This window comes from Myxine glutinosa, chromosome 6, assembly GCF_964187855.1.
Source record: "Myxine glutinosa chromosome 6, kmMyxGlut1.1, whole genome shotgun sequence".
Taxonomy (NCBI): Eukaryota; Metazoa; Chordata; class Myxini; order Myxiniformes; family Myxinidae; genus Myxine; species Myxine glutinosa.
Window position 1 is genome coordinate 144,490,644 of NC_136266.1, and position 27,348 is coordinate 144,517,991.

The following is a 27,348-nucleotide window of genomic DNA, read 5'->3' on the forward strand; positions in this document are numbered from 1 at the left end:
ACTTTCTCAACAAACCTCTCCAAGAAGTTCTGTCGCTCAAGCTTTTGGGTCTCACTATCTGCCATGATCTTTCTTGGGAAAACCACATTTCCAAGCTGGCCTCCAAAGCCAGTCGCCGACTGGGCATCCTCCGTCGTGCGAAGTCCTTCCTAGGCACACCTGAGCTCCTCACCACATACAAGGCTTTCATCCGCAGCTCAATGGAATACTGTTCTCCCCTATGGGCTGGTGCTCCTTCCTCACACCTAGCTCTGCTTCACGCTGTTGAAACCAAAGCTTTCAGAATCATTGGAATCTCCCGCGATGAAGCTATCTCTGAGGGCCTTTCACTCACTCACCACAGGCAGGTAGGTGGTCTTTCTGTCTTCTACCGACTCCTCTCCGGCCTTGCTCCCCCAGCTCTCTGTGCTCTATCCCCCAAATATTCCTACAGGTCACACAAGATCTGCCAGCAACCCTCTGATGGTTAAACTGCCGAAATCTCGGCTCTCTGCTCACCTTCACTCTTTCATTCCTCTTTTCTCCCGCCTCTGGAACAAACTCCCACACTCCCTTCAATCCCACTCCTCCCTCCAGGTCTTTAAAACGGCTGTTCACCACCATCTCTTATCTTCCCCCATCCAAAACCTTGATCTTTTCTACCCCCACTAATTCACCCCAGATCCACCTTGTTTGAAATTCCAACTTCTTTCCTGGAAGTCCTGGCAGTGTCCATATATTTTATACCTCTCCCACCCCCCCTTCTCATGCCTCCCCCCCTTCTCATGCCTCCCCCCCCCCCACAGATCTCTTGATGTCTCCATGTCTCTCGGTCCCTGCTCTCAAATGGTGTGTTTGTGTCCTTCCCCCTCTCTCCCCATCTTGTCTACCGCTCCCCATGTTTTGTTTTATGTGTGTTTGTCTTTGTGTGATTAATGTTCGCTCTTTCACGAGCCTCGATCTTGTATCCCCCCCCCCAAAAAAAGAAAAAAAAAAAGGACCAAACAATTGTTGACATCTGACTCGGGTGGAATTGTTTTCCTTGGTGCCCCTGGTGGAACAGGCAAAACGTTTTTGATCAACTTAATTTTGGCACAGGTTCGTTCACTACAGCAGATTGCTATGGCAGTGGCCTCATCTGGAATTGCTGCAACTTGCTCACAGGTGGCAGGACTGCTCATTCTGCCTTTAAGCTGCCACTCAACCTGGCCCACAATGAGAGTCCTGTGTGCAATATTGGCAAAGGATCTGGACAGGCACAGGTTCTAAAGCAAGCCAAGCTGATAGAATGGGATGAGTGCACAATGTGTCTCAGACCTGCATTTGTGGCTCTCGATTGCACCTTACAGGATCTCAGAGGTAACACTAAAATCATGGGTGGAGTCACACTCTTGCTCTCTGGAGATTTCAGGCAAACTCTACCAGTCATTCCAAAGGGTACACCTGCTGATGAGTTGAGAGCATGCCTCAAAGAATCCTATATTTGGAGACGAGTGGAAAAACTCCATCTTTCTACCAACATGAGAGTTGCACTTAATAGAGATGTCTCAGCAGGCCAGTTTCCAAAGGTTTTGCTTCAACTGGGCAATGGTCAGCTACCAGTAGACACTGAGACTGGAGATGTCACAATACCCCCAAATTGTGGAACAATCATCAACACATCTGAAGAAATGCTATTAAAGGTTTATCCTAGCCTCTCACAGAATTATAAAAACCATGAGTGGCTTTGTGAACGTGCCATCCTGGCTCCCAAAAATGACATTGTGCAGGATATTAATGCCACCATCATTCAACAGCTACCAGACCAATCCACATGGTACAAGTCAGTTGACACTGTAGTTGATCTTGTCGATGCTGTCAACTATCCAACAGAGTTTCTAAACTCTCTTCAGCTCACTGGTGTTCCACCTCACAATCTGCAACTGAAAGTGGGAGCCCCCATTATGTTGCGACGAAATTTGGATGCACCAAAACTCTGTAACGGTACAAGACTCGCTGTCAAAACTCTTATGCCCCATGTGATCGAAGCCACCATTATGACTGGTTGTGCCAAGGGAGAGGATGTTTTTATTCCATGGATTCCCATCATCCCAACAGATATGCCATTTCAGTTCAAGCGCCTTCAGTTTCCAGTGAGACTATCATTTGCTATGACCATCAACAAGTCTCAGGGACAGTCTCTCAAGGTTGCTGGAGTTGAACTGACAAGTCCATGTTTCTCTCATGGTCAACTCTACGTTGCATGCTCACGTGTTGGGGGCAAGCACACATCTTTTCATCAGAGCACCAAACAGCAGAACAAGAAATGTTGTCCAACCCCAGAGCTCTTGCTGACTAAAACACATGTCTGTTAATATTTTACCTAGGCAGCGCTGGTGGCCCAGTGGATCATGTGCTTGCTTGCCACGCAGACGATCCGCGTTGCAATCCCAGCAGCGGCAAAACTTTGTGAAGCCACCAAATGTGGCCCGTTCTGAGATATAGTCCCTAAATGGATTGAACTTGGACCTAAATCACCAACTCACTCACTCTTTTTTAACTTAAATGACAACTTATAGCAAGTTCTTATGTTATGTACATATAATTACATACAACATGAACTACATAACAACTTGCTATAAGTCAAGTCATTTACTTTCTACATATTTGGAACCCGGGCAACGCCGGGTACCTTGGCTAGTCATAAATATACAGCAATGTTTGAGATTTTGATCGGTTGTTCTGAGACCATAAGAGAATGCAACAAGACTAAGAACATGTAAGAGAATATAAATAATCAGATAAGTTAAGTGTATGATGGGTATTTGAGCTGTTTCTGGTGAACTAACATTTTTATACGTTGTTGTGGAAAATTGTGAAAATTTATTACTATTTAGCATGTATAATAAATAATTTCCTAAATTGTCTGCAAATTTTGTTTCTGTGATTGGAAAATAATTGCAAATAATGTCAGAAACATAAATTGATGTTCATTTCTTCTGATAATGGATAAATATATTTAATATAATTAATATGATTAATTTTCTTTTTCAGGTATTGTGATGGTGGGTCAACAGTTCTGCACAATGGACTAGAAGTTAGAAGTAGATTAGCAAAATCCTTTTCCTTCAAAATGGAAAAGCTCACGCACAAGGAATCTCCTAAAGACCAGTGTATCATACACCAGACTATCTAATGAAGATGACGACCATTTAGTTAGTCCTCAAAACTATGACTCCTGGCTAACTTTACTTGAAGTAGCCAAAGTGAGAAACCAATAAACCATACCCCTATTATAGACATTGCCAAACAGCTTGAAGACAAAGAAGTCCCCAAAATCTTCTATCACCGAAAATGCAGAAGCCCCTTCACCATGAAGAGAGATTTGGAGACTCTGAAAAGGAAAGCAGATGTAAGCATTAATGATGAGGCTGGTAGCAGTGGTTGTACATCAGAAAGGCCATATAGGAGATTGTATATAGATTGTATATATGGCCATATAGGCCATATCAGAAGCAAGGGTGTATGATCCAATTTGCATTTTCTGTTCCAAGGTCAAGTTCTAAAAGCACTCCAAGTCACATGAAAAGCTTATACAGTCTGTACAACCGAGAGCAGATCAAACACAAAGACAGTGTGCAATCCAAAAGGTGGATGAAAAGATGTTAGCAGTAATGAGTAGAGACATTGTTGCTGCAGAGGCCCACTATCGTGTTTCATGCTACAATAATTATACACGAGTCAATACTAAGGAACAAAAGTATAAAGATAAGAATGAGAAAGAGAATGAAACAGATGGAGATGAAATGTATCAAAGGATTGAAAGAGAGGCTTATGCAGACCTTTATGAGTATAGTACATCAGAACTGATATCATTCCCAACAAGAAGATTGTACCAATAACTTCTTTGACCACAAAACTGGAATCCTTCATGTTTTCTGGTGGGGTTAAACTCCTGAAGGATTCTACAAGGAAGCACATTCGCACAAGACTGGAATGCGAGATGGGGGATGCAGTTGATATATTTCCAGATGACGAGGGAAAACTGTTGATGGTCCCTGACAGTATCATTAAAGGATGTTGTCTTGGAAAATCAAACTCTACATAAGGAGCTCCACGTTTGGAAGGCCAACTCCACCAATTTCAACAAAATCATAGATCAGACCATCACAGATCAGATCAGCCATCAGACAGGACATGACACCCACTCGCTGGCCATACCATCCATCTGATGTGAATGATAGTGCTCACATCTCCATACCAAATCCACTAGAGTGGTTTCCTGTCGGGCTTCTGACTGGAAATCCAGACACCAAGATTCTAGCACACAAGGTCACGACTCTGGTCCAGTCATTTAGCCAGGACATGATCTATGCTGTGACATGTGGACAAATAAAACCACCAAAACATCTGCTTCCATATGCAGTAAAAACACTGACTGGAAACATCGAGATAATCCAGACACAACAAGTTTGGGCATGGGGTGTCTTACTCGCAGCTGGAAGAGAATGATACTGCTCTGTGTCTCCAAATGTTAGCGACAGGCCTCAACCAGAGTTGTACTTCCATCTTCCATCAAGCATCATGTCTTCACCACTCTTGCATGGGACAATATAGATAGATTGGAGGAGCCTCTCACTGGAAAGGGTACGTCACATCGAGTCAATAGCAGAACAGTACAGACCAAGGTCTATGGAGCACATCTCCCTACAGCTGAACTTCCACGCATTGAGAAACTGAAGCAGAGATCAGTCAACATTGAACACCAAGAGCTGGAAGTCTATGTAGCCTGTGCACGTGTTGGCCCTCAGCCTCTTCCAACCAGAGAGGACCATGTCCAGGAAGCCAAGGAAGCTGCTCAAGTTGCCTGCAAAAATAACCTGGTGTGGATCCTTGCAAGGCAAACAGATTCAGACAGTCAGACTCCCAGGTTTCCCAGCTGGACTGGGTTTAATATCAGAACAAGGGACCAAGTGCCAATATCAGAAGATGTTGTTGGGTATCTGCCCACCATCAATGCACCAGCCACAGAGTTGAACACAGTGTTTGAAATCATCAACCAGTCAGAACTGATCAGGAAGGAACTGCTTCTGGACACAATTGTGGTAGTCATGGATCAAGCGCTCCATGCAAAAGCTGTTGAAATTGCCTGGAAGCACAAAGAGCGCTTCTCCAATATTATCCTAAGGAAGGGAACATTCCACACCATCTGTAATACCTTAGCCATTCTAGGAAAGCGCTTTCGGGACGTTGGTCTGAAGGATATATGCATAGAAGCTGAGATAGTTGCTGAGGGATCCATCAATGGGGTCCTTGATGGCAAGCACTACAATCGTGCTGTCAGGGTCCACAAGTACGTCTATGAAGCCCTGATGAGATTGGCATGTGTAGAGTTCACGTGGTGGGTGGAAGACAACATCCAAGAGAGGAGAGCTGTGATCAAGTCGTTCTTAGACCAGATGTACAACATGGTTGATGATTTGAACCAACAGGAATTTAACAATCTGCTGCAAAGTCCACTGTTAGCTGAGCTGATGACCCTGTGGAGCGACTTCCTGGAACACCTACGTCACAACAATGGAGAGCTATCAGCATACTGGATGTCCTACATAGACATGGTAGAGGATGCAGTATTTGGCTTTCTGCGTGCTTCTCGTGAGGGGAACTGGGACTTGCACCTCAATGTCATAAGAACTATGATCCCATGGTGTTTTGCTTACGATAATATGAACTATGCCAGGTACCTGTCCGCATACTTTGCTCAGATGACAAATCTGCAAGAGAATAATCCTGATGTGTATGGAGCCTTCAAAACTGGCCAATTCTCTGTGCAGATGTCCAGCAACAACCCCTTTGGGCAGATCCCAGTGGACCAGACTATTGAGGTCACAGTAAACAAAGACACTCAGACCCCTGGAGGTACAGCTTGGTTCAGCCTGAAAGCTGGAGCTATCAAACGGTACTACATAACAGCTGAGCACCGCAGTGCATTCCTGGGACAGTTAAGAGACATGGTGAAAGCTAACAAATCAGAACTCCACCATGCAGAGCTACAGGGGCCAAGACTCCAAAAAGATGAGGAAGCAGTATCAGCAGTCGTTAGTCTCATCCAAGGCTGGGTCAACCCATCTGCAGAGAATCAGGACATCATTAGCATCTCTACTGTAAAGGCAGCCCCCAAGGCCATTGCCTCTGACCTGATGAAGGCGTACGAGATTGGTGAGCAATGCTATGCTACCTTCAAGGATGAGAGACTAGAGAAAGACCCACCAGCAAAGAAATTCCATGACCCAATGAAAACTAACAAATTGAAGACATTTAGCAATATGTGTAAGGAGAAGGAAGTGAAATCCAGTGAGAAGGGTGATCATCTTGAAAGCAGACAGGACTCTGTTTGGTCGCATCATAGTTATGGCTCAAGGGCGCACTAGTCTCCAGATGGAGGATATCCTCTCTCATCCCCTTGAACCATTACCCTGGGCCCTGTCCACACCAGATGGATTGCTGAGAAAAACAGACAAAGCTACTTTAGCCACAACATTGCAGAAGAATGTGACACGAGTAGAGCAACTCCCAGGAAATTCTGAATCTGTGGTTGATGGAATGAACTTAGTCCAAAGAGTAAAAGGTGATCAGGCTACTTTTGGAAATGTTGCCCCTACAGTTTTGTCTATGGCACTGCGGGAAGGAAGTCAGAGCAACAGAATAGATGTTGTGTTCGACACATACCGGGAGAACTCTATCAAGAACAGTGAGAGATCAGCACGAGGTGGAGAGACTGGGCACCAGTTGCAGGGTATCACAGGCACACAGATTGTGAGGCAGTGGAGGAGTTTCCTGACAAGAGTCAATAACAAAATCAGTCTCATTACCTTCATAGTCAGTGAATGGAGGAAGGCAGAGTGCAAAGAAAAGCTACAGGAGAAGGTTCTATATGTGACTGAATGACAAGTGCTACAGAATCACATCTCAGAACAGTGAAGAGGTGCCAGCTCTCCAGTGCCAGCAGGAAGAAGCAGATGGGCACCTACTACTACATGCTGCCCATGCTGCTAGAGAGGGCTATCAGGCCATAGTGTTCTGCTCAGAGGACACGGATGTCTTAATCATGTGTATAGCATTCAATGACAAGATACGAGTCCCATTGTTCCAGAAATGTGGTACCAGATCCAGGACAAGGGTAGTTGATATCAGGAAAATCGCTGCCACTGTTGGCATAGATGTCTCTAGGGCTCTCATTGGATTGTATGCATACACTGGATGTGACACTGTCAGTGCTTTTGCAGGCAAAGGGAAGGCAAAGGCCCTGAAACTCTTGACTAGCAACAGAGAAATCAAGGACACATTCTTAGAGTTGGGTCAGGAATGGGACCTCTCTGAAGAACTGATGGACAAACTAGAGGCATTCACATGCCTCCTCTACGCCCCCAAAGCATCATCCACTAAGGTCAATGATCTCAGGTACCACCTGTTCTGAGCTAAAAAAAAAAAAGGTGAGATAGAGAGACATCAGCTTCCACCATGCAGGGACTGCTTGGTGAAACATGCACAGAGCCAACTACCAGGCTGGAGTATGGAGAAGATGTCTGGAACAGGACCCGCAGGTGCCAAGCCCTGTTGGCAGAGGGTGGAAGATTGAGAAGGAAGAAGGAGCTGAACAGTTGGTAGTGCACTGGATGGATGGTCAGCCAACACCTAAGGCCGTCCTGGATCTACTGGCCTGCAACTGTCCAAGAAAGTGTGAACTGCCAAAATGTGTGTGTATGGTAAATGGACTCAAGTGTACCGATATGTGCAGACTGCCAGACTGCGAGAACCAGGCATCCACCTCAGACAATGAGGAAAGTGCAGATGAGGATGAGGATGAGGATGAGGATGAGGATGAGCTTGAAAATGATTCTGATTATTCGTTTCAGCTTGAACAATTTACATTGCTTATTACTCTCAGTACATATTATATGAAATGTCTAAAGAAATTATACCATTATACCAATACATACCATTTAGTTATTTTGATTCCTCAATAAATTTTCTATAAACCCATGTAATCATATGTATCCCAGAATTGTTATTAACTTTTTCAAAATAAATGATACACAAATACTTTTCCATTTTTTAATTTTTACTTTTTTTTTTAGGATAGGGTTACAAAAAGGGTGATAACACACAAAAAGCTACCACAGCTGCAATGCAGTCATATATTTTCCAGCTCTGGGGTGTATACCTTGTGTTACGGATTCGGCCCTAATTATTGTTGGTTCTCAGTAAGGGTTATTGTGGTTAAAAGGTTTAAAAGCACTCCGGGTAAAATGTGGCCGGAAATCGGCTCGTGACCTGGAAGAAAAGGGAACGAAGAAGAAGAGGCGTGAGGAGATCGTGAAAAGACGTTTTTGTGGAAGCTCCGGACCGAGCGGTCGAGCGTACAGTGCGAGTGAACTTTGCGTCCTTGAAAGGAAGTTCGTGCGATCGGTGATATCGCCGGAGTGCTGTGGAGCCCGGGTAGTCGGGTATCTGCATTGACGTTCCGGAGTCTCCTTGCCTCAAAGCCCCGGCTCGAGTGAAAGCCGTCGGCCATTTCGCCACGTGCGCTACCTTCAGTGAAAAGGTTTTTGTCACGTCGGCCGGGCATTATTCCCCGGTGAGTTGCCGGGGACGGCTGTGCCAGAAAGTGGCTTTTGGAGGATTATAAGGAGACTCGCTGATTGAACCGCAAACGTGTAGGTCGGAGCGTGTCTTTGGGAGGCTTTCCATCCCACCGCTATTTTGCGGGGTGTTGGACCACGTGACCTCTGGGTTGCTTCGATCGTCCACGCCTCAATTGATTTTGATCGGACATTGATCCAACGATCGCTGGAGCGAATCGACTTTGCCTTGGAGGGGTACAGAGACATTGGGGGAGTGCCGTGAGTTTGGGTAAAGGACTAGATAAGGTGGTACCATCTTCAGATAGGGATTGTAGGGTGAATTGTTATTATTATTTGTGTCGTGATTCCGGTGTGATTTATAATATATTATTGTTTGTTCATAACCCTTGGTGTAGTTTCATTATTGATTTGATCGTTTTATTTGATGGTTTCATTGAGGGTTTCATTATTGATTAATTTCAACCAAGGATAACATATCTTTCTGCCGGGGACCGTCTCGGGGTTCGGAGGTTTACCGAGACCAGGGGATAGGGGAGGACCCCGTAACACTTGCCAAAAATCACTGAGCATTATTCCGCTCAGATAGTACCAACCAATCCTCGTAGCCCACGGACTAAAAGATCGTTGAGGGAAAGAATGGCATGATATTTCATAACGTTGTGAGACAAACTCATGGGTTGGTGGATGTAGAATTGAAATATAAATGTAAAAGTTTACCCAGCTTGGTAGAAATGTTGCCCTGAGGGAACTGTGTTTCATTTGCTTGACGCGGGGCGCAGATAGATCCGTGCCGGGTAAAATAATTGCTGGAGACACTGCAGCAATCGCTCGGAGGGAGCTGAGTGCGGGGTCGAGTGGAGACTCAGAAATACGTTATTTCAGTTGGGGTGGTTGGAATTAAAATGTTAATTGTTGGCATATGAAGAGATAGAGGTATGTATATAATATAGATCGAGCGTTCGCACAAGGTATGGCATCGGAATGGGGAGCCGGGTGAGGTGCGCTCTGGCGAGAGAGTATTTGACATTTTCTTTAAGTAACCAGATTAAAAACGATGATTCCTTTATGAACCATGATTGTGGTAATGAAATGTGAAGCCCAATGGCTCCGAGACCAGGGGTTGGGTCATAGAGAGCCCGTCGAGGCTCCAGGAAATGGTAGCCTGGTGGTTATGTGGGGCGCGTTTCCTTATTCTCGTTTCCATGGCAATGCGAGTTTGAAATATGTACTGGATTGGGAAAATATTTAAAGAACCAGATAGATGGTTGTAGTATTCTGGGAAACGGTATAGTGAAGCTAATCAGCGAGCTTGGAGCTGGTTTTAAGGAGGACAACTTGATGTTAGAGAACATAAATGCCATGACAGTCGTCCCTGACCGGGAGCAAGGTTGGGCTTCCGTGAGGAATGGGCGAGCGGGAGATCGGGCGGCATGTTGGGGCATTAGTGTTGAGTTGTGATCAAACGCTTTCTGTTATGATTGAGATCTCGGGTGTGGAATGTAGTGTGACGTCAGTGTGATTGATCCCTTTGTTTTCGAACTGGGTCTCAGATGAGTGTTGTACGCATGATAAATACAGCAAGTAATCACGTGATTGTGTCGTGACGTTATGGTGTGCAGGGAAGCGTTGAATATACTTGCAGGTTCTTAATCCACAGAGTGGAGAGAAACTGGAATTCTAGGTGGACTTAAATTGCTTTGTGCTGGCCTGTTAGAAGCAGCCTGGATGTAATGAATGAGGTCTCGAGTGCCTTGTTTGAAGTGGAATGACGTCATCATACTCAAAGTACAAGTACACGGCTCCAGACCATCTGTACGTGACGTCATTGTGTTGGATTGCTGTGCGCGGAAATCTGTCCTGTGGTCTGCCTGTGGTTGTCTTGTGTGTGCTGAATGCTCGCTTGCCTGTGTTGGCATTCAATGTGAGAGTTCACGGAAGGCAATACAGAAAGTCCCCCAAATAGCTCGTGGTGTAACGGCACCGGTGGACATAGCCAAAAATGGACATACACTCAATGGATGGAACAGTGTTGGATTTTGTAAAGTTAACAAAAATTGCACTAGTTTTCCACATGTAGGTCAAGGAAGCAATGCCCGACCCAGCTACAGAACAATGCCATCCTGACCAACCAGGTAACTGGGTGTTGGTGAAGAATTGGTGGCGGAACACAGTGCTGCAGCCAGGTGAACGGGACTCCATCAGGTACTTTTTGTATTGCATCAATAAAGTTATTCCTCATCCTCCTGGGGGTGATAGCACTGTTCCATCAAAGAATAGTGTTACGAATTTGGGTAGTGATATATGTAGAGCAGAGTAGATCTGAGTAGGTACCATGTTTCGTGTGTCGCGGTAAGGAACACTTCCTGTAATAAGTCCATGTGTAGGCGTTTTGTCGGTTAAGATGTATGATTGTGAATCTACCAGGAGATTCGAGTGATAGTTAGTGTAGGGAATAATGAGTGGAGCCCTTGTATGTCTCACCTGGTAATCAAACCTTTGTCCCTTATGGCACTACAGACCACATAGACACTTGGTTAGGACCCCTTTAGCACACCAAGAATGACGCCCTTCCCCCTGACATGACTTAGAAAGAAAGCAGACCAGAACACCGCCACAAATGGCCGCCACCATTTACACCTCCGAGAGGCCTATATCCGCCTCGCATAGCACGTGCTGTGCCCAAGGAATAGGGGATGGGAGTGAGTGGCGCAGTGGGCGTACCCCTGGACGAGCCGGCGGAGGCTCTGATTGGCAGGACAGTGCACCAATGCTGACGTCACCGGCCAGAGATATTAACAGCACCGGACCCCTTTTCAAGCAGTTCAGATCTGATCCCGAGTTCGTGTGCACAGGAGTTCGAGTCACGAGTTGGTGTTGAGTTGAGCAGGACAGAGAGTCGAGTTCCATTCCTGAGTCGAGTTAGTTGCCGAACGCCATTGCGCAGTTGAGACTCGGCGTGAGCAGTTAGTGGAGAGTTCAGATCTGATCCCAAGTTTGTGTGCACAGACAGTCGTCACGAGTTAGTGTTGAGTTGAGACGAGTTCACTCCTGGCCCCTGGCAGTTCAGTAGAGAGTGACATTCTTGAGTCGAGAGCAGTTGGATTCGTGGTCGAGAGTTAGTTTTGCAGTGCGCAGTTGGCAGTGAGCAGTTGAGAAGCGAGTTGGAAGGACGAGACGTGCAGTCACACCTGCGTTCTCTCAGTTCCTGTCTTTTCGTGGTCCGTGTGGGGATCGACCTCGTGTGAAGCCGCTGGCCTGCGTTGGGTGCCTTGGAGCTTGGTGCACGGACCTCGTGGGCGGCGAGAGGATCGGAGCTTAGAGCGAGGCCTCGTGGGTACATCGGGGCCGAACGGAGCCGCATGTTGGACGGCGGCCAAAGCCAACGATGAGACCAGATAAGACCGAGCTCTGCGTACACTGTACACGACGAGACATTTTATTTTGGTATTCATATCTCCCCTGTTTGTATTTGATATCTGTGGGTGTGGGATCCCAATTTAGTACCTTATTTTATTACCGGCGCGTGCTTTCACTGTCTTTGCTTTTCCTGAATAAACCCTTATTATTTTTGTACATATATCTGAACGCAGTTTACCGGGTGGTTGATTTCAATAGATAAGGCTGCGGGGACTCTCCCCGCTTCCCTCCATTCCGCGCGCTTAGGGGTTTTAGGTTTTGGAATCCACCATTGAGTTTCCGCCTCGGAGTTAAAGCCTTCGTAATCGGCAATCCGCAACTCTGGTGTTAATCGGAGTTGCACGATAATAGTTACGGATTGGAAGACTTAGCGTTAATTCTCGGACAGGTAGCAAATGATTCTGCTGCCGCGGATCAAGAGATACTCGATGCTGTCGTGAAAATGCGCGCAATGATAATGCAAAATCGGAGCCTGGTTGGAAAGCATCTTCAGAGGTTGCATGCAGTGGAGCTCATCTCTGATCATCATTGTTATTGGATGCTTGAAAAATTTTAATTCACGTGTGTGTATCAGTAAGTTTTGCAAGGCAGGTACAGGTGAACAATAAATGGTGGTCCAGGAACGAAAGGAAGATGAATAAGACATCCCTGTACGAGAACAGTCACCTGCTCACTCCCATGCTGCCTTGCCCTCGACCCTTGACCCCGATTTAACTAAACCATGCACAGCCGGCCCGATAGAATATTCGAGAGTTGACCAGTCTGACCATGCCGAGCGAGAGGTAGTTCTGGAGGAAACTGACAATTCCGTCACATGGGAGTCAGAAGAGACTGAAAACCGGAAGAGGACTGGACTGACCGGAAGAGGTCGATTCGCGCGAATCCTAAAACAGGAAATTTAAAGGAAACTTATTGTCTGAATAAAGGCGTCGATGGTCACCACTGTCTTTTAAGACCAAAAACATTACTTACCTTTTTCTTTCCATTGCCTAACAAATCAATTGTGAGACTCTGTTAGTGGGTTTCTCGCTGCTTTGTCTCTTCTTTAGTGGACTTTGGTCTACCTAAATGCTTTGCAAATATCTTTACCTTTGAGATTCTGTCTTTTGAAACATTTCATTGCCTAAAAAATATATTATGGCTGCTGATTATTACACAAAAAATCATTTTATGAAGAAAAACGTTAATCATCTCCTATACTCAGTATAACCAGTTGCATTTAAATATTATCCTGTAAAGGGAATACTTTCCTTTGGATTTTGAATAAGAAACAAGTGAAGGAAAAAACACTGTTTTAGGACTTTAAACGTTTTTTTTTTTTTTTAAATTACATTTTGATAGCTGAAAATGTACCAGAAAAGAGGACCGTGGGCCAAATTTGAGCTCTCCAGGATGTATGGAACCTGTAAAATGAACGGCTCAAAGATTTGAAACGGGAAAAACAAACAAAGTTCAGATGAAGTTAAATAAAAGTGTGTAAAAAGAAAAAAAAGTTTGGATATCATAAATCCAAACATGACAGACAACACAAAATTTCTCAAAAAGACATTCCATATGTTACAAGAAAAAAAGTATTTATGGTGGAGCATCAAGGTATTTCTCAACATGCTAGAGTGTATAAAATAATGACATACCAGACTTGGGTGTTAATCCATCACCCTGAAGTTGGAGGTTGCAGACATCACTGAACCCGATTCCACAGAAACCAGGAACGTTTTCCAGCTGCACATTTTGGAATCCAATAAATTTTTCACAAAAACTGGAAAGTTCCCGAATGACATTCTCCAAGTTTACGAACAGACCTCCCAACAGAGAAGATCCTGCAAACTGGACAACTTGTGGCTTCAAGAAAGAATTCATAAATTTACAGAGGTCAGCATACATTGCAAATTGAAATTTCTCTTTGGCGAGAGAGAGGAGCTCGGTTCGCAATGTATCTGACTCTGTACAAACTCGAATAACCTTCTGATGCTCAATTCCAAGCTTATCGATCACTGCTTGGGCTGTTTCTGCTCTCAGGCCTTGTGATTGGAGCCATTCCAAGAAGCTCTCCATTTCACCCATGACCTGCCAGGGACACAATGCTCATGTTAATCAAGGAAAGGTTATACATGTTATTTTCTTTACTCTATTTTCCTTATTATTTTACCCAATCAATGTGGGGTTTTGCATCTAGTTTGTTCTTCATGTGGCGGCTGGCAGTATGGCCTTGAGGTACACACATTCACCTCTGAGCTGTCTAGTTTGGATTTGTTTGAATCCCGGTGCAGCTGTAAACTGTCATCCTGGTGTTTCACAGATAGGGCAAGGTGAGTGTGCTGTCCTTCGGATGAACTTGAAACTGGGCATCCCCTCTGTCAGCATTAGATGGTACCTGGTGGGCATTAAAGATTCCATGGCATCTTAATCCAAGACCAAGTGAGTTATCGCTGGCACGCTGGTTAAATTCCAAATTTATTCTCTAACCTAAAGGGGGCATCAGCGGCACAGCCACACTCAGAGCAATGATGCAAACAGCAGCCACTGCATACAAAACAAAAGAACCCCTTCTGCCACCCACCCCATGTCACCCGCCCCCTCCACCGCTCCTCTTCCTCTTCCTCCTCTTCCTCTTCCTCCTGCCCTACCCCCTTCACACATCTCCCTTTCTCCCTCCTTATTGTACGTTTCATGACTAAGCAGATAATATCAATGTCCAGAGCCAAAAATGGACAGAGGATAAAATTTCAATGCATAGTAAGCAACATCGAAGTTACATCTAAAATCGACATACATCGGAAAGACTAAGGTGATGGCAAGTGGTAAACCATGTGGTGAGGTGGAAAGAACTGGGAAGTGGCCATGTGCTGTGTGCAGGAAGGGTGTCGGAGTGAACTCCATTCAATGTACAATGTGCGCTGAGTGGGTTCATCAAAAATGTAGTGGTCTGAGAGGGTCATTAACCAGTGTGGCTGCTACAGCTACATTCAAGTGTAAGGTGTGCACAGAGGGAGCTGAAGATGGAGGGGATGTTGAGTTGGATCTTGGAGACGGCGTGAAGCTGGAAGGTGTGAAAACATTTTGCTACCTCGGAGACATGCTGAATGGAGAAGGTGGATCAGACTCGGCATCAGTTGCTTGAGTGATATGTGCATGGAAGAAGTTTCGGGAACTGAGTGGCGTGCTGACGAGGAGGCGAGTGTCGTTAAAGCTGAAGGGAAAGGTGTATGCTGCATGTGTGAGAAGTGTTATGATTTATGGGAGCGAGACATGGGTCATGAACGTAGAGCAGCAACGAAGGCTGGAAAGGGTGGAAATGTGAATGGTTCGACGGATGTGCGGAGTATCGTTGAGAGAGAGGAAGACAAATGATGAATTATGGAAGATGATGGGAATAGAGCTTGTGATGGATGCTGTGAAGAGAAACAGGTTGAGATGGTTTGGTCATGTGTTGAGGAAGGATTAAAGTGACGGGGTGAGAAGCGCGATGGAAATGAATTTAGAAGGAAGTCGAGGATGGGGAAGACCAAGAAAGACTTGGCTAAAGGTGGTGGAAGAAAAAAATGCAGGCAAGGGGGTTATAACAAGGGGAATGTAAAAAATAGGGCAACGTGGTGAAGATTGTCATGGGGCCCGCAAGGCTAACACCCCGCTCTAGCAGGGAAAATGGCCTTAAAATGCCTGTTGTTTTTTGTTTGCATCGCCAGCAACACCATGGTTGGAGAAAACGGGGATAAAACAAGGAGCAAAGCCATGGCTAGACAAAACAAGGAGCAAAGCCATGGCTAGACAAAACAAGGCCAAAACTAGCAGCAAAGTCATGGTTGGGATGACAATTTTCTTTTTCCACATTCCCTTTATGTACTGTCAGGACTAATGCCACCAATTCTGCTGCTGCACCACCCAGGGCCAGCCATAAATGAAATGATGCCTCAGGCGAGACTAGTCTTCAGCTCCCCCTCGACATTTGGTCAACTTTTGAACACCTTATGAGGGGGCAGCGGGGTGCGGGGAGTGGTGAGGTGGGGGGAAGGGGTAGTGAAGACATTCAGTGATGTTGGGGTTAGCGAGTGCAAGCATTGGTGAGAGTAGTGAGTCCAGGCAGTGGTGAATGGGTAGCGAATGCATTAAATGCTGTTGGGGGTAGTGAAGGTAGGCAGTGCTGAAGGGTAGCGAGGTTAGGCAGTGCTGAAGGGTAGCGAGGGTCGGTAGTGCTGAAGGGTAGCGAGGGTCGGTAGTGCTGAAGGGTAGCGAGGGTCGGTAGTGCTGAAGGGTAGCGAGGGTCGGTAGTGCTGAAGGGTAGCGAGGGTCGGTAGTGCTGAAGGGTAGCGAGGGTCGGTAGTGCTGAAGGGTAGCGAGGGTCGGTAGTGCTGAAGGGTAGCGAGGGTCGGTAGTGCTGAAGGGTAGCGAGGGTCGGTAGTGCTGAAGGGTAGCGAGGGTCGGCAGTGCTGAAGGGTAGCGAGGGTAGGCAGTGCTGAAGGGTAGCGAGGGTCGGTAGTGCTGAAGGGTAGCGAGGGTCAGTAGTGCTGAAGGGTAGCGAGGGTAGGTAGTGCTGAAGGGTAGCGATGGTCGGTAGTGCTGAAGGGTAGCGAGGGTAGGCAGTGCTGAAGGGTAGCGAGGGTCGGTAGTGCTGAAGGGTAGCGAGGGTCGGTAGTGCTGAAGGGTAGCGAGGGTCGGTAGTGCTGAAGGGTAGAGAGGGTCGGTAGTGCTGAAGGGTAGGCAGTGCTGAAGGGTAGCTAGGGTCGGTAGTGCTGAAGGGTAGCAAGGGTAGGCAGTGCTGAAGGGTAGCGAGGGTAGGCAGTGCTGAAGGGTAGCGGGGTCCTATCAAGGGATAGTGTGTGGTTAATGTTGTGTATTCTTCACACCAAACCGTCTTCCTCCCCCCCCCCCCCCCAACCCCAAACCTCCAGCCCCCAAAAACGTTTTCATTATTAATTTAACATTTTGGTGATATCCTTGTACATTCCCCACTTTTCTCATCCCACTCTAACCACCCTCAATTTTGAGTTTTGTGAGATTGAGGACCATGCCGGATGGAATAACTTCGGTGTGAATGAGAATCGAGCCGTGGGTGGCCGTTTTGATGGGCCACGAACATGGTGCCCGGAGTTGAGCGACCTCTATGCATATGGGACTTGGTCTGGCGTATAGGTGAGGGCGAGACTACCGGAAGTAAGCTGTAACACGTGCCCTTTTGTGGTTTGTTTTCAACGTATCCAATCACGTGCCGCGAAGGGTGCACTAACCGGAAGTTGCGTATTCCGCGGGCGCCTATAGACTTGGTTTGTGAGTCATGGTCCCTTGCTATGGTGAAGCACGACAGGTAGAGCACGACAGGTAGAGCACGACAGGTAGAGCACGCCAGGTAGAGCACGACAGGTAGAGCACGCCAGGTAGAGCACGCCAGGTAGAGCAGCTTATCTTACGAGTTCTGGAAATCCAGAATCATATATCCCTGTGGAATCCAATATAACCAAGGATGGAATGTTGGTGGAATGTCAATCAGGAATGTCACATTTTAGACCCACAGGTAAAGTAGGTAATTTTTAGACCCAATTTTTGGATTATGAATCAGGTTTTCCACCTCCATTTAGGTTGTGAACGTAAAATATCCACCAGAACAGGTAAAGTAGGTAATTGTACATCGTATACTTATTATAGTGGGGCAGATATGTGAAAAAGATGTTCATTTCCGGCAGAAAGTGTGAAATTTCGCATACAGGGGTATTTTGGGGCGCCGATTTCAAAAATTGGCGGATCCAAGAGATCTAACCAATGGACCGGCCGCCATCTTGAATTCCAATATGGCCGCCAAGACGAAATGTTGAAATTCCCTATCTTAGGTTCTAAATGACCTGTGGCGCTGAAATTTGGTACACAAGGGTATGTTGACATGCTGAGTTCAATAATGCAATAATTTGAAATGTCTGACAAACGGTATGGCCGCCATTTTAAATTCCAATATGGCCGCCAAGACAAACATCGATGTTTTCATTGCTTTAATAGCACAGTGTACGGTAATGTCATAATGTTAAATCATTTGAGCATTATTATGATAACTGGAAAAATGTTGCATCTCAAATCTACTGATGGGTTTGTAATTTTGTCGAAGGCAGTAGAAATTTGGGAAATTCAGCGCCCCAAAATACCCCTGTATGTGAAATTTAACACTTTCTGCCGGAACTGAACATTCACATGACATTCCAATAATTAATTTTTTTAATGTTTTTTCTCTTTCAGATCCAATGTCGAAATCAAAGAAAACATCGTCAACAATTCCAATGCCAACAGACTGGAACATTTGCGCTCTTTGCCAGAAACGTTCTGAAAATGAACCACTAAGAGATGCACGTGAGGGCAGCAATCAGTCGTGTCTAGACGTCTACGAGAATCTTGCTCAAAATCTCAAGGCATTGAATGATTTAGGTGCCTTGCCTTGCGGGATAAACATTTCCCGACTAGATGATGGTTGCGGTATTGCAGAAACCCTAGCTGCGCATGCTGCCAAATGGCACAAAAACTGTTATGTGCAGTGCAGCAACTCTCGTGTGGCCAGGGCTGAATCAAGGGAAAGAAAGCAAAGTTCAGACCTTAAACTTGGTGAAGAAACTTACTCGCCTGTTAAGAAAAGACTCAGAACAAGTTTCAAATCTCCATCCGTTGAACAGAGTACTGCTAGCACATGTTTCTTTTGTGATAGCATTATCAGTAATGAAGAAATAGTCCACAGAGCGGCAACAAAAAATGTAGATTCCAATGTTCGATTGATGGCAACAGAATTGAGGGATACAAAACTCCTGGCTAGATTGTCTGTAGGTGATATGATGGCATCAGATGCTGTTTATCACAAGAAGTGCATGACTGTTCTCCACACTCGATACAGATCATTTGTAAGAAAGAATGAGGAAGCCAGTTCAAGTGAAAATATGCCACCAGAATCAGTAGCTTTGGCCGAATTGATAGCCTATTTGGAAGAAATGAAGTGTACAGATGACAGTTACACTTTCAAGTTAGCCGATCTCACAAAGCTTTATACAGAACGTCTGGCACAACTGGGAGGTGATATCTCAAAGAGGATTAATTCAACTCACCTTAAGGACAAGCTTCTCAGACACCTTCCACAACTTGAGGCACATAAGAGCAACCATGAAGTGGCACTGTCATTCAAAGAGGACATTGGTGAAGCTTTATTGCATGCTTGTAGACAAAGCTCTGACAACGATGCGGTCATTCTCATGAGAGCTGCCCAGATTGTGCACAAAGATATTTTGCAAAAGCAATACCAATTCAATGGATCCCTAGTTAACGAATCATATAACAACTCACCACCATCATTGGCAGCGTTGATGGAAATGATTCTTGCTGGTACAAACATACAAAAACAAAACGCAAACAACAAGGGAGGCGTCTCTGTGCAATCCTTAACTCAACTTGTAACATTCAACACTATGAAACGAGGAAGGTTGGAAACTACAGCAGTACGTCACAATTTGAAACGTGAAACATCACTGCCACTTTACCTGGGTCTTCTCATTCATAGCAAAACAAGGAAACGGGATCTCGTTGACGTTCTTTTTCAACATGGTTTGTGTGTTTCCTATGATCGCATACTGGAGGTATCCACAGATGAGGCCAACAGAGTCATAGAAATATACAAACATGACGGCGTTGTGTGTCCAACAAAATTGCGAAGTGGAATATTCACAACAGGCAACCTAGACAACATAGATCACAACCCATCATCAGCATCAGCACAAAGTTCATTTCATGGAACCGCGTTATCACTGACACAACATGTTTCACATGACAAAAGTGGCAGCATTCGAAATCATGAGAATGTCACTGAGAATGAGAACAAACAGCGCTCCAAAACCATAGCCGCCCTTCCTGCATCTTACAGTGATGTGCCTCCTGAAACATTTCCAACTAATAATCCCATTCCAAGAAAACCAAAAGGTCCATCCACTCCAAGTGTGTCCTCCGGAATACAGGACAAAGAAAGTCAGTGGCTTTCGTTTGTACAAAGTCTGCAGGAGAAGGAAGGTCTTGAGAGTGAAGATAATATCTCCTGGTCAGCATACATGGCAAATCTGCAGGTTGAAGTTCCTCGGCCTCCTGCAATTACAGGACTGCTACCTCTGTTCCGCGAGAGTGCTCACACATTGGCAATGGTGAAGCATGGAATGAATTTAATCAAGCAGGCGACAGAACTAGTAAACCCCAGACAAGTTCCAGTTCTGACCGTTGATCAACCACTCTATGCAATTGCAAAGAAGATTCAATGGACTTGGCCAGGTATATATGGTGAAGACAAGTTTGTTGTGATGATGGGAGGACTTCATGTAGAGATGGCCTTGTTGAAAGCGATCGGCAGCTTCCTGGAGGGGAGTGGCTGGGCAAGTGTAATGACCAGTGCTGGTGTAACAACAGAGGGAAGAGCAGATAGTCTTCACAAAGGTTCGCAAATATCGAGGTCACAATGGGCACACCAAGTCACAGTAGCGGCGTTGTACGCTCTGCAGCGAAAGGCATACGATGACTACCGGAAAACATGTGAAACTGAAGATTTACAATCATTTGATCTTTGGAGCAAGAAGATGGCTACAAAGTACCCCCAGTTTTGCTACTGGAATAAAGTCCTGCAGTTGGAGTGTCTTCTCTTGGCATTCATAAGATCACAACGGGAAGCCAACTACACGCTCTATGTGGAGACTCTCACGGCGATCATTCCGTGGATGTTTGCCATGGACCATTACCATTACGCCAGATGGTTGACAGTGCATGTAACAGACCTTCAGGAACTTTCAAACGATTCCATGGATATCCATCGTGAATTTGTCAAGGGGAACTTTGTCACTCAGAAGTCATCACACAAGTTCTCTGCTATGGCACACGATCAGATACATGAACAGCAGAACGCTTATGTGAAAGGTGATGGTGGAGTCATTGGAATTACTGAGAATGAAGGGGCTCTTCGCCGGTGGATGGTAGCTGGTGCAGAAATAGCCAGAATCCTGAATGAGTTTGAGGACCAGTTTCAAAGACAGAGGCAAACTGATGTCCGCCACCACGAACAATTGCCTAGTGTCCAGAAATCCTTTGCATCAGATCTCAATAATGCAATCAGTTCCTTTGAAAAACTTGGAAACCCGTTTGCGGAAGACAGTAATGACTTGTATGTGCTTGACACAAAGGTCATCATGCCTGATGAAGTGATAGCCGCAGTGCGATCCATGGAGGACACTGGCAAAACACAATTTGACGGATTTGTGGGGCAGCGAATCAAGGATCCTTCTGACAATTTCTATGATAGCATTTCAAAGAACAATCTGCCACTGTTGAAATCGAAGCCCAAGAAAACACCTGGAAAGTCTGAGGCGAAGATTACACGTATGAAAAGTAATGTGGAGCTCTTCTCACGAATGTACATTTCTTGCCAAACTAGAGATGGTGATCTTAACACATTTTATGAATATGAGTGTCATGGGTGGCCACCTGCATTGGCTGAAGGTATCAATACAATGCGGCCACCAACCGGCAAGGCTGATCTTTTGCCCTGTTTGGAAGCTTTAGCACAACGTCCTCGTGATGCGCCCAAAGGAGAAGTTCGTATTTTCGATGGGGCTGCCTTAGTCCATCATTTGGAGCCTAAGAAGTGCAACAGTGTGATCAGGACATTTGGTGACTATGCACAGAAACAGGTCCTTCCGTACATTGCCCGAAAGTTAAATGAGGGGACTGTGATGCGTGTTGATGTGGTGTGGGACACCTACAGAACGGACAGTCTCAAAGAAGGCACCAGGCTTGGTCGTGGCACTGGCATACCACTCCATGTGACTGAACAGACATCCGTGCCACGAAACTGGAGCAGCTTCCTTCGTGTAGATTCCAACAAAAAGACATTATTCAGTTTCCTTGCTGATTCCCTGCAAACGATGCCTATTCCAGAGGGAAAAACACTTCTTACAACCTTAGAAGAGGTTAAATCAAAGCCCCCTTCTGATGTTTCTCAAATTCAACCATGTACGCATGAAGAGGCTGATTCACGAATGATGCTACATGCTTGGCATGCATATCAGCAGGGGTACAGAAGTATCGTCATTCATGCAACAGACACGGATGTGGTTGTGTTGGCTATCGCAATGGCAAGCATTATGGACGGTTGTGCAATGTGGTTGGCATTTGGACATGGAAACTATTTCAGGCACATTGCTGCTCACACTATTGCGACTCACATTGGCCCTGAACGCTCATGGGGGCTTCTATTCCTGCATACTGTTTCCGGATGCGATACTGTTTCTGCCATATGTGGGATTGGCGAAAAGACTGTGTGGAGCATATGGAATTCCATGCCAAACTTGGGGGAGGTCTTCAATCATCTCTCACATGCACCAGCGGAAGTAACAGATGATGACATGGACAACATAGAGAGGTTCTTCGTTGTTCTGTACAGTAGAACTTCCCCTCTGAAGAAAGTGAATGAAGCATGCAAGCAGCTGTTTGCTCAGGGAAATCGGCAATCGGAAAATATTCCACCGACAAAAGAGGCACTGCGTCAACATGTGAAGAGGGCAGTCTTTCAGGCCGGTCACATCTGGGGACAGTCCCAAATTGCTAACCCAGAGCTGCCTTCACCTGCAGATTGGGGATGGGCTAAAAATGCAGATGATGTCTGGCATCCATTTTGGACAGTAATGCCAGAGGCGTCAAAAGGGTGCCGAGAGCTGATCAAGTGCAAGTGTAAAAAACGGTGTGCTGGAAATTGCAAATGTTCTGCTGCTAATCTACCATGCACAGAACTATGTTTCTGCTCTGGACAATGCTTCCGAGATGAGCAGTAGGAGAAGTAAAACGGATGGAAAAAAGCTTGCAGCATGTTACGGCTGCCAACTGGTACGAAATATACTTTGAAATGAGCTCTTTGACTTGTTATATGATTTGTCAACTAGGGATCCATTGAATTGGTATTGCTTTTGCAAAGAACCCGGGATTTTCAACATTTCGTCTTGGCGGCCATATTGGAATTCAAAATGGCGGCCATACCATTTGTCAGACATTTCAAATTATTGGCTTATTGCACTCAGCATGTCAACATACCCTTGTGTACAAAATTTGAGCACCACAGGTCATTTAGAACCCAAGATAGGGATTATCAACATTTCGTCTTGGCAGCCATATTGGAATTCAAGATGGCGGCCTGTCCATTGGTCAGACCTCTTGGATCCGCCAATTTTTGAACTCAGCATGTCAAAATACCCCTGTATGCAAAATTTCAAACTTTCTGCCGGATGTGAACATCTCGTACAATTTTTGTTACATATCTGCCCCACTATTACACCTCCTCATTTAGAGGTGACAATGGTCATTGGACACACAAGTTGATTTAAAAAAAGTATCTGGATGTTTCGTAGTTAAAAGGAAGAATGAGGTTTAACCATCGTTATGGGAATTTTAGTGATGACGTGATATTAAATAATGTAATGAATACAACAAAAGGAGCGAAAAACACCTCATTAAATGAACAATCAAATACCGGTACCTCAACATACATTTAATAAAAACTCGTTTAACTTACCTTCATTGCCGTCATCAACGAACAGAAAATGTCTTTATCTTTAAATAAACGTTTACAGATCTTTCTCAGTGTCAATAATAAAATGATATTCTCCGACGAAACCTCTTCAGATCCGATGAAATAAACTTTCGTTGCAGCACGAGGTTGAGGTTCGTAAGATCACCCGGAAGTTCTTCTCCGTCCTTCCCCTTATCGCAAATTTTTCTTCTTCTTCCTCGCCTTAATCATTTTTTATTTTATTATCTGTGGCGTCTCGGCTCATTCTACTTCTGGTTAATTGCATTAGATATAAGGGTTTTGCTTTTTTTTGATTTGCTTTGCGGAGACGTCACGATCGTAGTTTACGGCTCATTGGCCAATGGGTGTCATATGAACGACTGAAGCCACAGATCGGCCATATTACCACTCCCATTCATGGTCCATAAGAGCAATGCAATGACCATCCGTTGCGTTGTTTCCCTGCGTTCGCGAAAAACTGTTTGACTATTTTTCATGATTAGTACTTATAAAGAATACAGTATTTCTGTAAAATGTTATTGGAGATGTATGACGTGCTGAAGTATAGACAGTAAAGAACGTTAATTGTGGTTGCCAAGTGCCGGTCCGCAGTCATTTATCATGACCTTTGTCGGTCCGTGGTCAGAAAATGGTGAAGAACCACTGCAATAGGGGACTGTTTGTGAGGAGAAAGACTGATTGGAATCTGTCACCAGGGGTCTTTGGACCCCTTCCTTCTCCCTGGTCGGAGCAACCTTTCCCGGGAGTCTGGGGGTCATCAATTAATTTACCCGGGCTGACCAGACGTGTGCACCTCCATTCTAGGCGAAAGTGCCCAGCTCAGCTTGACCAGGCCAAGACTTGAACCAAGCTCTCCCTTTTATCCTACCCGTATCTCCTAACCCTCTTTTTCCTGAATATCTGCGTCCTTGGAGCTGCTCTGCTGTAAGCGAGATTTTTATTGCGATTGTGCTATCCTTTTTTATTTTATTTAATTTTTTTTCCCCACCCGCCCCCCAAATATTTTTTTCTCCCCACCCGCCCCCCAAATATTTTTTTCTCCTCACACACCCCAAAATGTTTTCTTTTTATTTCTCTCCACCCACTCCCCAAATGTTTTATTTTATTTTATTCTCCCCACCCACCCCCCAAATGTTTTTTTTCTCCCCACCCACCCCCAATTGTTTTTTTTTCCTCCCCACCCACCCCCAATTGTTTTTCCTCCCTACCCACCCCCCAATTGTTTTTTCCTCCCCACCCACCCCCCAAATGTTTTTTTCTCCCCACCCCAAATGTTTTTTTCTCCCCACCCACCCCCAATTGTTTTTTTCCTCCCCACCCACCCCCCAACTGTTTTTTTCCTCCCCACCCAACCCCCAAATGTTGAATTTATTTATTAATTTTCTCCTCACTCCTCGCTCAAATGGTTTTATTTCTGGCTTGTTTTTCTCTTTCCCTTGTTTGCTTTACCCATTTAATCAAGCTTATTGATTATTCCTGATGGTTCCTGGGTTCATTCATCGTCAGCAGGCACAAGTGAGTTTGGTTCTCGGCGTGTGTAACCAATTTGAAGATGTTGTGGCGGATACAAAAGCCCACTGGCGTGGTGACATCATTCCACGCACCAAGTGGGCGGTGGCCACGCCCGAGGGGTAGGCGTGGCCTCATGATATACACCGGGCGACCAGCCCGGAGGAGTTCAGTGTTACAGTGTAGTCTTACAATAAAGACGTTTATATGTTACCGCTTGTCCGCTTCCTCCTTGCTCACAAGCAGCGCGCGTAACGCCGCGCTTTACTGGTGACCCTCGACGTTGGATCTGCCGGAGCGATCCTTCCACACGCGACGCCATCGCCATGGCTGCCTTCGTCAAACTTCCGGAATTTTGGGAGGCTCAGGCCGAAGTCTGGTTCGTCCAGGCCGAAGCCCAATTTCAGCTTCGGCACCTCACCGGCGATGACACGCGCTACTGCCACGTCGTCGCCTCCCTCGGGCCCGGCACGGCCGCTCGAGTTGTGTCCGTCCTTCGCCACCCACCGGACGGCCACAAGTACGAGGCACTCAAGCGGCTACTCCTAGCCACGTTCAGCCTCACGGACGACGCACGGGCCGACCGCCTCCTGGATCTCCCCGAGCTCGGTGAGACGCGCCCGTCGGTCCGAATGGACCATATGCTGTCACTGTTGGGCGACGAAGCCCCCGGTTCGCTATTCCGGGCGCTTTTCCGTCGCCAACTTCCAGCGCAGGTTCGCCTCGCGTTGGCCGGGACCGGGCTAACGGAACCCCGAGCATTGGCGGCCGAGGCGGACAAGTACTTCGCCGCTTCGGACACGCGGGCGAGCGTTGGCGTGGCCGTCACGGCCTTCGACGCTGATGTTCCACAGCATCATCTTCTACAGCACGCTGAAGTTCAGCAGCATGCTGATACGCACCTCGTGAACGCCGCCACGCCCGCCCACCGCCGCGGCGAAAACCGCCACCGCGGGGAAACCCGTCGACTCCACCGGCCTGGCGGAGCCAGCCGCGCTCCTCCAGCTCCACCACCTGGTGCTGGTTCCACGCCAAGTTCGGCCATGAAGCTCGGCGGTGTCATCCGCCGTGCTCCTTCAACGGGTCGGGAAATGCCCGGGCCGGTGCTCAATTGTGGCGATGAGCGCCGACCGTTCGAGCAGTCTGCTGTTCATAACGGACACCTTCTCCGGGCGCCGTTACCTGTGCGACACGGGAGCGCAGGTGAGTGTCATTCCCGCCGGCACGTCAGACAAGCACGCCGCGGGTGGGGGCCCCGCGCTGCTTGCCGCGAACGGGACGCCCATCCGTACGTACGGAAAACGCTGCCTCTCTCTGCGGTTTGGAGGGCAGGTTTTCCGATGGACGTTCGTCACCGCCGACGTGCCCATGGCACTGCTTGGCGCGGACTTCCTGTGCGCTAATGGGCTCCTGGTCGACGTCAAGCGCAGACGGCTTGTCCAGGCCGAGACGTTCAGCTCGCTCGCGTGTGCGTTGCCCAGCTCAACGAGCGGCTTGCCAAGCGGCTTGCCGAACGATTCGGTTCCGGCCACGTTGGTCTGTACGCTTCCGGCAGCGGACGCATTCACCCGCCTCCTCGCCGGCTTCCCGGCCCTCACGCGGCCCACCTTCTCGGCGGGGGCCGTCAAGCACGGGGTGGCCCATCACATCCCCACCGTCGGGCCACCGGTCTACGCCCGGGCACGCCGCCTCGAGCCGACGAAGCTGGCGGTGGCAAAAGCGGAGTTTGCTACCCTGGAGCGACTCGGCATCGTTCGGCGCTCAGAGAGCGCTTGGGCGTCGCCGCTGCACATCGTGCCGAAGCCCGGCGGGGGATGGCGACCGTGCGGGGACTATCGCCGTCTCAATGACGCCACGACTTCCGACCGCTACCCCGTCCCCCACATTCAGGACTTTTCCGCCCGTTTGGCGGGCAGGTCCTTCTTCTCGAAGGTGGACCTCATACGCGGCTACCATCAGGTCCCCGTCAGGCCGGAGGACGTCCCGAAGACGGCGGTCATCACGCCATTCGGACTCTTCGAGTTCCTGCGCATGCCCTTCGGTCTGAAGAATGCGGCTCAGGCGTTCCAGCGACTGATGGACAGCGTCCTGCGCGACTTGGATTTTGTCTACGTCTACCTGGACGATATCCTCGTCGCCAGCGCGTCCCGCGAAGAGCACCTACGCCACCTCCGCACGCTCTTCGAACGCCTGGGCCAGCATGGCCTGATTGTGAACCCCGCAAAGTGCCGGTTCGGCGCCGCCACA

At 46.9% G+C, this 27,348-nt stretch overlaps 1 protein-coding gene across 5 annotated transcripts in view; it reads right to left on the reverse strand.

The window, feature by feature from the left end:
- Positions 1-23,770, reverse strand: part of LOC137430400 (uncharacterized) — a 32,562-nt gene extending 8,792 nt beyond the window's left edge. For 2 of the 5 annotated variants that reach the window (XR_013623874.1, XM_078780639.1), the window contains exons 1-3: positions 23,575-23,768; positions 17,246-17,454; positions 13,655-14,087 (exon numbers count right to left, since the gene is read on the reverse strand). Coding sequence is in view for 4 of the 5 variants with exons in the window: in XM_078780639.1 (XP_078636765.1) it covers positions 13,655-14,084 (430 nt within the window). In the remaining variant the exon portion in view is untranslated. Of the gene's footprint in view, positions 1-13,654; positions 14,088-14,248; positions 14,395-17,245; positions 17,455-23,574 lie in introns of all 5 variants that reach the window. The other 3 variants (XM_078780640.1, XM_068121247.2, XM_068121245.2) reach the window with 3 other exon arrangements.
- Positions 23,771-27,348: the final 3,578 nt, after the last annotated feature.